The following is a 10545-nucleotide window of genomic DNA, read 5'->3' as shown; positions in this document are numbered from 1 at the left end:
TTTCAAGACTTATGTGCATGTGAGCATAGTTCTTTCTGTAAGCGAGGGCTCATTGATTTCGATATGGAGGCCATTTATGAGCGATGTTCTGTGTGCGCCAGTTGAAAGAGGTAAACAAAGGTTATGCACTGGGACCAGACGCTTTAGATATAATGGCCTCGCGGACCCATACGCAACACATCCATGGTCTAGGGTAGAGCGTACTACAGACCGATAGATTTGTAAACGACACTTTCTATCAGATCCGCAGTATTTTCGTGACAAGACTTTCACTATAATAAGAGATTGGGAGGCTTTATTTTTGATTATGTTTATCTGTGGCAGGAATGTGAGCTACTTGTCAAATGTTACGCCCAAAAATGTATGTTCTTGTTTTACTGGAGGTGTAATTTCATTTAAGTGGAGGGTGGGATCAATCTGCAAACCTCTTTTAAGCAAGAACAGAACAGCAACTGTTTTTTGTGGGGAGAACTTAAACCCATTCCTGTATGCCCAAACCGTGAGTCTGTTTAATGCCAGTTTTACCTGCCGTTCAATGGTTGACAGGCTGGAGGATGTGCATGCTATTTGAAGGTCACCGACATACAGAGAAGACACAATGGACTTTGGAACCATTTTAGTTCTTTAACTCATTTTCACGGCAAACAAGGTAGCATGTAAAATACACCCCTGTGGTACCCCAATCTACTGAACGAATTTTTTGGAAAGGGTGGAACATAGGCGTACATAGAATGAACGGTCAGAAAGAAAATCTTTTAGAAAGTTCAGCATTTTTTCGCGGATACCTAGGCCTGCTATGTCGCGGAGAATGCCACACCTCCAGGTGTTGTCATAAGCCTTCTCGATGTGAATAGTAGTAGTAAGTATATGAAAAAGGAAGAGGAAAGGAAAGTGCACGTGCCTGTCACTGATGTTCTCGCACCACCACCAATGCTGGCGTTCAGATAGAGAGGAGAAGGATAGGTAGAATTTTAGAGGGAAGAGCAAAAGGGGAGAATAAAGATGCGGGAGACGCAGTGGTATCAGTCAGCTGCCTTAGGCTAGCAATAGCCGTCCAGGCCCGTCTCCTCCAGGAAGGCGAGGAGAGACCGGAGCGCCTTGGAAGCGTTGGGGCCGATTGGGAAGAGGAGGCCACTGGCAGAGTCGGAAAGAAGGCTCAAGTCCCTGTAACAGGCAGCCAGCTTTGCCTGGTGGATGGCAAAGGCGGGGCAATCGAGGAGGAGGTGATCGGTGGTCTCCTCCGTGTGGCCGCAGCGGGAGCAGGCTGCAGTGAGGGCCCAACCCTTGCGATAGAGCCTAGCTCCCATCCAAGAGCATCTGATGCGGAGCCAGAGGAGGAGGGACCTCTGCCGTCTAGTGATCCCCTTGTCTGGCAGGCATTGAGGGGGTGTCTCTTGGGCAACCCTGGGGTCGGGGTGCTCCATTAGCAGCTGCCGCTCCGTGATGGTTCTGGCAACATCCAGGGGCACCGCAGCAGTAGAGCAGAGGGTACGGCTTCCGTGGGCAGCCTTGGCCAGGGCGTCTGCTGCCTCATTGCCTGCGACTCCGACGTGGCTGGGTATCCAGGCCAGGGAGATAGAGCAGCCACGGGAACAGATGCTGTTGAGTCTGGCGGCCAGCTTGCCTACAACTGGCAGCCGGCACCGTGGCTCTTGCAGAAGCTGGAGGGCCACCCTGGAGTCACTGAGAATGGCCGCAGACTGCAGTGCGGGGTGGGACTCCAGGATGTCGGCAGCCAGGTGGAGGGCTGCCAGCTCTGCTGTGGTCGAGCTGGCCACGAACGGAAGCCTGGCTTTCCGGCTTTCCCCCAATGAAGGTGCAGTGCAGGCAGCTGCGGCAGACGGGCAGGCACCCGTGAGGACCGACCCGTCCGTGTATAGCTGCGTGCAGCCGGCCAAGTCCTCCTCCAGGGTCGCTGCTGCCGGACGCCAACTGCAGTGGTGAGGCGCTTCGGCTTGGCACCACGTGGTGACATGAGCACCCGGTACAGATGGCCCAGGTCCGGTCGTGGAGGGGGAGGAAGGCGCTCTGGCTGCCCACCCACCATCTGCTCGAGCTCCTCGGCAACCCTCCCCATTCGTGAATGAGGATGGCCAAGGAGGCTCTCCAGGAGGAACGAGGTGCAGACGCTCAACATGGCGGAGTGTCGTCCTTTGGGCCTGCAGCACCATGGGCCACACGCCGGCCTCTGCAAGTGTGGCCGGGACCTGGGAGCCACGGGGAAGTCACAGGCACAGGCGGACTGCAGCCCTCTAGTAGCGCTCGATAGCCAACTGCTGGTGTATGATCATCTGGACCAGCGGGAGGGCATACAGGAACTGAGTCCCTGCCATGGCCTGGAAGAACCGGAGCCCCATTTGTGGGGTGATGCCGTTCCCTCCAGCCAGGAGACTCGGGATGGCGTCACGGATCCTGGTTGCCTGTCTGCCGAATGCCTTGACAGCTGGCCACCAGGTGAGGTGGCGGTCAATCAGGTGGCCCAGGTAGCGGCAGGAATGCCGCCATGGGAGCTCCCGTACTGCGACGCTGAGGCAAGTCTTCCCCGGGCGTGCTCCTGGCCGAATGTTTAGCAGCATGGCCTCGGACCTGATGGGGGAGAGCTGCAGGCAAGCCCGTTCCAAGTAGGAGCTGACCCTGCTGATGGCCCGCTGTACGTTCCTGAGACCTGAACCCTCCGGCGCCGCGGCCCGCGGCACCAGAGGGCAATGCCTTCCACGTAGATGGCAATGCGGACGGGAAGTTTCAGGCCATCTGGAAGGCAGCTGGGCAGCTGGGCTATCACCAAGTTGAAGAGCATGAGGCTCAGCACGCTGCCCGGGAAAACCCCTCTGGTGAGGGCCTGGGGGGCACTGGTAGCGCCTCCAGCTCGGACACAGCTCGTGCGGTTCTGCAGGAAACCCCGAATGTACCCCGGAGGCTGCCGGTGACACCAAAGCAGTCCACGGCTTCGAGGATTACCTCAAGGGAGGCATTGTCAAATGCCCTCTTCACACCCAGGAGTGTGAGGCAGATGACTTGGCGATAGTGACGTGCTTCCACGAGGCTGGACACGATTTCTGCTATGGCATCAGCAGTACAACGGTGCCTCTGGAACCCATACTGCTGCTCGGGCAGGAAGCCTGTGGCCCCAGCGATCCACTCCAGCCTCCCCAAGGCCATGGACTCCATGAGCTTCCTCAGGGCCGAGGTCAAAGACACCAGCCTGTATTACAGCAGGTCAGAAGGTGGCTTGCCCGCCTTGAGGACCGGGACTACTAGGGCTGTGCGCCAGGCTTCAGGAAGGCAGCCTGTGGACCAGACCTCGTTGTACGTCTTGAGCAGGCTCGTCTTCATGGCGTCGTCCAGGTTACGCAGCATCTGATAAGTGACGCCATCTGGTCCAGGGGCACTGCGGCGCTTGGATTGTAGCAGGGCAGAGGAGAGTTCCCCCTTCGTGAGGGCCGTGGAGCAGACGGCCGTGATGTCCGCAGCATGTCTGCAGGCTGGCTGGATGCAGTTGTTCCTTGGGCAGAGCCCTGCAGGAGGAGGCTCCCGGGGGAAGAGGGCCTCTGCCAGCTTATCAGCCAGCTGCTTGAAGGAGAGTCCCCCTGCCACTGCGATGACCAGGTAGGGGTCCGCTGAATGGGAGGCTCCAGTAGCGAACGGAGCAGGCGCCACGCCCTGGCACTCACCCTGGCGGCCACCAGGAAAGCACAGATGCCCTCCCACGACTCCCTGCGGAATCGATCGTGAGACCGGCGGCACGTCGCGTCGAGCCGGTTGTGCACGGTCCAGTGCTCGGGCTGACCTGTGCGGAGAGCCCTCCGCTCTGCCTGGCGCCGTTGAGCCAGAATGATAGGGTAGTGGTCCGAACCCAAGGCGTCCGCCGAGGGGTGTCATCCATAAACACATCGGGGTGTCCCAATGGATAGATCAATGCATGTGCGGACGCCCTGTAGACGGACAAACGTGGGGACCTCTGTGTTCAAAACATGCAGCCCAGTACTAGGTGCCGGCTGCGGCGATCCGCCCTGCGGGATCCCCACCACGGGTGAGCAGCGCTGAAGTCCCCACAGAGCAAATAGTCGCCCTCAATGAGACTGACTAGCTGCGGCAAGTATTCGGCGTCCCAAGGGGTCTGGGGGCGCACATATACACTTCCCACAGCTGTGTCAACTCGACCCAGCCTAACCCTCACACAGACGAACTCCATGGGGGCCACAACCGCATCACTCACCAAAATCTCCGCCTGGGCCAGAGTCCTGTGGACGAAGATGGCTGCCCGGAAGAAGAGGAAGTGTCCCTGCTAAGGTGGCTGCACATCGCTCCTGTGAAAAATCTCGCCATCCGCATAAATACGTTCCTTATATCAAGAGAACTGATTTCGCACCATCTGAAGAAGCTCCCGAGGCTCATGCGCCGTCTGACTGGGTGGCAGTAAGCAAATTTCCTTCAGTCATCCCGGCAGCTGGACTGGGCTCCGCGGCTAGGCCTAGAGCCACCGGTGACGCGCTGGCAGAGGTGGCTTCGCCGGCGTCGGTCCCTGCTCCCGGTCCATCAGCGGCAGCGCACATCCCGCCCTCTCCAAATGCACCTCAGCCCGTGAGCGATCTGTCCTCTCGGCCGAACTCGGCAATAGTTGTCCAGTTTCACTGCTGGATGGGGCTTCAGACGTGCAGCGTGAGGAGGAGAGCTCTCCAGTGGACCTGTCTTCAGCATCTCCATCCGTGCCACCGGCTTCCCGCCCTTCTCAAAAGCGCCCATCAGGGGAGACTGCGCAGGATTCGTCTTGTGCCAACTCCAGCTCAAAAGGCAAGCGTTCCTGCCCAGCGTATGCCAACCAGGTGGCTATGCCGACATCGGGATCGGTATCGTGTAAAGTGGTCATTAAAGCTCTGGCAGCCAAAAGCCAGACAGACATTCCGAACAGGATTTTTCAGGCGAACCTGGACGAGTGTCTTGGGATCAAAGGTTTTCGTGGCTTCAGGTCTAGAACGAAATCTAATACCATCGTGTGGCTCCCAACTTTGACTGCTGTCGAGAAGCAGCAAACGCTCAAGTGCATATCGATTACAAGCGAGGTATCAGTGCCGGTCCAGGTGTACCTAGTGGAAGGTTCGGACCTACAACGCTGTGTTGTTTACAACGTCTACGTTGCCGAAGACCAGACGACCCTCCAGCGTGAGCTGTACTGTCCAACCCACCGTGTCATCCAAGCGCGGTATATGGGAAAGGGGCGCTCGTGCATCGTCACACTACAGGGCCCACCAACTCTCTCAGAACGACTTTACTACTATGGCTGTATTCTCCGGCCTCGCCTTTACAAACCGAGTGCTGTCTATTGCTGCAGCTGTTTCAAACCTGGCCACATGCGCCGACCATGCCCTTTTACAACGCAAGATGAGGCTCGGCCACAAGGCACACCGTCTTACAGGTGCGGACTTTGCAAGACTGACGACCACGAGATTACCTCTCAAACTTGCCCAACAAAACAGAAAGCAACTGAGAAGGTTCGGCGTGGAATCCGTAAGCAAGTGCCTCCGTATGAAAACAGAGCCCCGATAAAGACATCCAAGAGGTTTGCGGCTCTTCAGTGGGATGAAGACGACTGGCCGGAGCTTTCTGAACCCAATCCACCTGCAGCCCCTGCCCAACCGTCGTACAGCGATAAAGTGCGCGAGGATCGCCGTCGCCTTCAAGCTACACAAACGCACAGCATAATGGAACCTCTGCGTGAGGACATGGCAGCAATTTACGACCAAATTGCATGCCTTTTAGCCGAGGTCTCTAAGCTACGGCAACGCCGTGAACTGCTTGCTCGCCGTAGACAACCAGCGGAATCCAACTCCACACCAATCAATGCTGCAGCGCCGTCTACTAAGTCCAGGGCCCGAATTACGGAACTCTCTCTAAAGTTGTAGAGCGTTACGTCAAAATTACGACAGCATGACGACAAGGCGAGACGTCAACGCGTGACGGAACGCGGAATCAACCAATGGCTAGTAGGGTGCCGCCCCGGAAGAGTTTATTTGCACGAGAAGAGGCCAATTTGCACGGCAAGGGGCCGTATGCTAACTTTTTTATAAGAATACGCAGTGAATAAAATAAACATTGTTTTATTCTTTCATAAAAGTGTATTTCACTCTCACTGCCATGAAGTAAAACAAGAAGGACATTCACTTTTGCAAATAACTGCTTTCGTGGGTAAGTTTTGTTGCCATGAGGGCGCGCTGGCAGATGTGAACACTGAACATGGCGGCCTTCTAAAAAACAGCTGATCTCAAGGCTAGTTCCTGCTTTTTTACGCGTCGTCTGAAATCAAGGTTCTATTTGGTTGTCCAAAGTGAGCGGATAACAATTATCGAAGCCAGTGAAGGTCACGGGCCTCCAGAAAGGAACCTGCACGAAACGACGGGCCCGAAAATCGACGAAGACAACTTGAGGTAAGCCTGTGTTATTGGTTTAAAGATGCCACATGCCAAGCATATAATTTGGGTTTTGTTTCTTTCACTTTAGCAAATACAAGGCGTCCACGAAGCACGGCTTGTTGGATAAAATCAACTTTTTTGGCTTCATAAACGTCTGGCACAAATGATTCAGTTGGGAAGGAGCAAGAACCAAGCAAGGCGGTTGGGCGCACGCTAACAACCTTGCTCGCTTTCGGTCGTTCTTGGTTGTGCTATAAGTTGCTGCAGCGCAGCACACGCATACTTTCCTGTAAAAACATATTAGCCCGAACTCACAGCAAAGGTTTTTCCCTGTTATTCCCTGCTTTCGAAAAGCGGAACAGAAACTATTCCCTCTTTGTTTTCCCCGCTGTGTTCGCTGCTGCAATTCTCTAAGCGGGAATTATAGTCTCGAAATGGCGCCAACACGAAGAATGCCTAGCGAGCAGGAGCTTATCGTAATAGAGTCTACGGAGAGCCATCCGCTCTTGGCTCGGGCTTCTGCCGACCTAACAAACTCATACACAGCTGTTGAAAAGCGCGAGCTGTGGATCCAGCTTGCGTCGATTCTCAACAACAAGGGGTCGGCCGTTTAAAAACATGATGTCTGTGCCTTGCGCCTTGCTAGCACTGTTTATTCCATATGTGGTGTATTTTAGTCTCGGAGGAGGTGCAGGAATGCATAGACAAGTGGTTGAGCATTATTGATTGCTTCTCTTTTGCTAGTGCTCTTTTAGTTTCATGGTTTGCCAGTACCAATCAGCCGCACCTTTTACCCTGTTACAGCAGAGGAGAAGAACGGGGAGCCTCAGCAAGTTGTCGACAAGACACACGGAGCCCCACAGACCGTGAGTTGGCTTTCCATTATTCAAGCTCCATACTACCCTTTCTGGCAGCTGATTGAAAGTAATAGCACTATACTCTCTGGCAGCATTTGCAGCAGTAGCCAAAATACTGCAGTGATTCTACAGTACACACAAAACTATCTCTCTCTGGCTTTGCCACGCAGTGCAGAATGTTTATTTCTCTTGCAGTGAGGCTGTGACATCTCCTAGCAGTCTAGCAAATGTGCACATGAAATATGCTACTACAATGCTCCCCAAGATTGCTGTCCTGTATATTTATGTCAAGTCCTCTAACACATTGTACCAAATGTTTTGCGTATTCCACCACGTGATGAGCACATTTTCTTTCCCGACAGCTACACCGGTGCCCTCGCCGCAGCCCTCACAGCAGCACACACCAGAGCCCCCACTGCAGCCCTCAACGCGTGCCACGCCTAGCCTTCTTGGGAAGCGACGGCGAGACGATGGGGCCAATAAGGTGCTGCGCCAGATGCTGTATGAATCGCATCGTTTGGATTCCCTTACTGACGCCGGGAACCGCCAGGACGCTGCTTTTCAGCAAAGCATGCTGGAGGTGTGTACTCGCTGCGCACACTGCACTTTGAAGAGTCGAAGCCGTCACCTGAAGCATAAATATCAATGCTCTCTTTTGAGCACCTCTACTTCTGTTTTGACGCCTCTTGTGGGAGGTGGTTGGGACAGCTGAGTTTATGAAACTGACACGAGTCTTCTACAGCCATACTTTGTCCAAAATATCTCAGCACCTGAAATTTTACATAAAGCTTAAGCGAGATCTCAAAATTGGTTGTCAGTAATAATTTGTAATTGGAAGTATTTTTGCATGCAGGCCATATGGGAGGTGACAGATGCTGTGCAGGCGTCAAATGGTCAGCAAGAGCTGCTCATCCAGAATGTGAACCTACTGACGCTAATCTTACTAAATCAGCTTGAGCCACCTTCACCACATTGAATTGTTCATATTTATGTGCATTATTTGCTTGTTTTTATTTTTATGAAAGAACATCTTCATATGTTTATATTTATTCAAGAACATTATTTACTTCTCTGCCAGGTGCAGACTCATTGAACTATTTTTAGTTTGCTTGTTAAAATTTCTGTTTTATGTGTTTGTTTATTTACATTGTCTGCTTCTTTGTCAGGTTTCTGTTTTTGTATTTATTCAAGATCATCTCTGCCATGTGCCATAGCATCATTTTTTTATTTCTTGTAAGCTCTGCAGGCCCGGATGCTTCACACTGTTTATTTTCTTCCAGTTATGTAATTTAAGCTCTGCCAGGTGTGAAAGCCTCCTATACTCTTTTATTTTCCATTCCTTTCAAATGTTTACCTGCAGCTGTGGCAGGTGCACAAGGTGCAATTTCTAGTGCTTGTTTTCTTTCATTGCAATATGTGGGCAAGTGCAATATGTGGGGCAAAGTTGTTCTGAAGTGACTGTAGTTATGAAGGGCATCATAATATGGGGATTCTGGATAAATTTTGAACACTTCGATTTTGTGTCTGTTAAGGTTGTTTGCATGTTCCTGAGTCGTTTTTTTTCGCATTACTTTTCCTGCTTTTCCGTAGAGTGTCCATTGTGTGCATTGTAACATGTTCTATCCTCAGTAGACCCGAGGAAAAATGAGGCTTGCCAGCATTCGTCCAAAGTCGCTTCTGAACTAGTGTTGAATGCAGGCAAAAAAAAATTTGGCGGATGCTTGAGCTCCGCCTTTAAAGGTATGATGCAACAATGTTAATGTCTCTCGTTTGTGGGTCCCTTTACAACTTCAAACGCAGCCATGTTGGCATCATCGTCTGTGATACTCGTGTGTCTTTTACACGTAACATGATTTTTTAGTCCAGTAAAATCTACGAAGAGCAATGTCTTGTGTAGCACTTGCTGTGCATTCCACCAGTTATGTAATCTGTTTCAGCAAAGTGCAAACCAGGGCTACATCGGGCCTACAAGTCTGCACAACATGCCAAACCTGTGATTACTAGCATTCAAGCTGGCAGTCAAGATGAAGCTTTTTTTTTAAGGGGCAAACAGCGTGTAAGACTTAGACGGAAACCAAAGAAAACATAGGACGAGTGCTCATCCTGTGTTTCCTGTGCTTTCCGGCTATGTCTTTCGCACTGTTCGCCTTAAAAATGTACAGCCAACTCGCCCGTTTGGCCACAGTGTAAGATAAAACTGTTCTTGTGCAATCTCTGCGCAGTACTCGACAAGGCATATGCAAATCACTGTTGATGCTGCATGCTTTTGTTTCCCTGATGTGTGTTACAGTTGGGGAACTAGTATGAACAGCTGTGGCGAAAAAAATTATTGTGACCAATGAATAAACGTGGTGCAAAAACAAACGCTTTACTGGTTCCTAGCAGTCTCCACACCACACTTTTCCCTCGTGCACATTCATCAAACACATAGTTACAGCAAGCAACTGTTTGACTAAGTGGGCAGGTGGACGTAAGCAACGGCGAAAGACGGTGTACGAGGATGCATTTCACTTGTTGCACGAGCTGTTTCGGCGTGTATTTCGACTTGAGAAGGAGAAAGTGCAGTAGCTGTGCGGCAAGCTTGCTGATGCACTGAAAGGCGTACTGGTGACCACTGCCGGTGGAGCAGCAGTTGGTGTGTGCACTTCATATCTTGACACTGAAGGCTTTCAAGCACACGTAAGAAAAAGTAATTTACAAATGCTGGAATGTGGCTACCAGTGGCCAAGGGCATCATATCACACAGGGGCTCACGCACTAACAGAGGGCAATGGCACTGCCCGTAGCAAGAGTGGCTACGACAACTCGCCACGCCAGCACGGCGAGTCATTGCAGCCACAGCTGCCAGATGGTGTAGGGCTTACTGCCGGTGGTGCTGCTGTTGCCGCTGCTGCTGCCGCTGCTGCTGTCGCCGCACCATCTGCAAGTGTGCTTGCCTCTGCGGACGGGTTGTGCCAAAGAGGCCAATTATACGGTCTCGCATGGCTCTACCACGCAGGTAGGTCATGCGGGATCCTGTCCCCGCCAAGTACCCGGCAGGCAGAGGTGGTCCATTGTTGTCAGGGTCATCAGTAGTGTCGTCTTCGTCTGCAGCCAGGGCTTCTTCAAGACAGATGTTGTGCAACGCAGCACATGCTGCAATGATGACCACCGCCCGCTCCGGCTCGTAGTGGAGTGTCCGGTACCTTTGAAGGCACCGGAAGCGGCTTTTGAGAACACCAATGCAGCGTTCCACAACACATCGCATTGAGGCGTGTGCTGCGTTGTACTGCCCTTCTGCA

The 10545-nt window shown here is 52.5% G+C and overlaps 1 protein-coding gene across 1 annotated transcript; it reads left to right on the top strand.

The window, feature by feature from the left end:
- The first annotated feature begins 3971 nt into the window (after positions 1 to 3971).
- On the top strand, positions 3972 to 8240 carry LOC144108656 (uncharacterized). Its single transcript, XM_077641836.1, has 6 exons — positions 3972 to 4030; positions 4147 to 4290; positions 6270 to 6422; positions 7212 to 7273; positions 7627 to 7844; positions 8118 to 8240. The coding sequence occupies exons 1-6, from the start codon at positions 3972 to 3974 to the stop codon at positions 8238 to 8240; spliced, it is 759 nt and encodes a 252-aa protein (XP_077497962.1).
- Positions 8241 to 10545: the final 2305 nt, after the last annotated feature.

The sequence above is a fragment of the Amblyomma americanum genome, chromosome 10, assembly GCF_052857255.1.
Source record: "Amblyomma americanum isolate KBUSLIRL-KWMA chromosome 10, ASM5285725v1, whole genome shotgun sequence".
In the NCBI taxonomy this organism is placed as follows: domain Eukaryota; kingdom Metazoa; phylum Arthropoda; class Arachnida; order Ixodida; family Ixodidae; genus Amblyomma; species Amblyomma americanum.
The sequence above is the reverse complement of the archived record's forward strand: the minus strand, read 5'-3'. Positions and strand labels throughout refer to the sequence as shown.

Excerpts from the sequence above, each read along its gene's own strand:
- LOC144108656 (XM_077641836.1), top strand. The coding sequence starts at position 3,972 with ATGCAGCCCAGTACTAGGTGCCGGCTGCGGCGATCCGCCCTGCGGGAT. Across the intron at positions 4,291-6,269 it reads GAGGAAGTGTCCCTGCTAAG|TTCCTGCTTTTTTACGCGTC; the intron begins GTGGCTGCACAT and ends TCTCAAGGCTAG. Across the intron at positions 7,274-7,626 it reads CACACGGAGCCCCACAGACC|CTACACCGGTGCCCTCGCCG; the intron begins GTGAGTTGGCTT and ends CTTTCCCGACAG.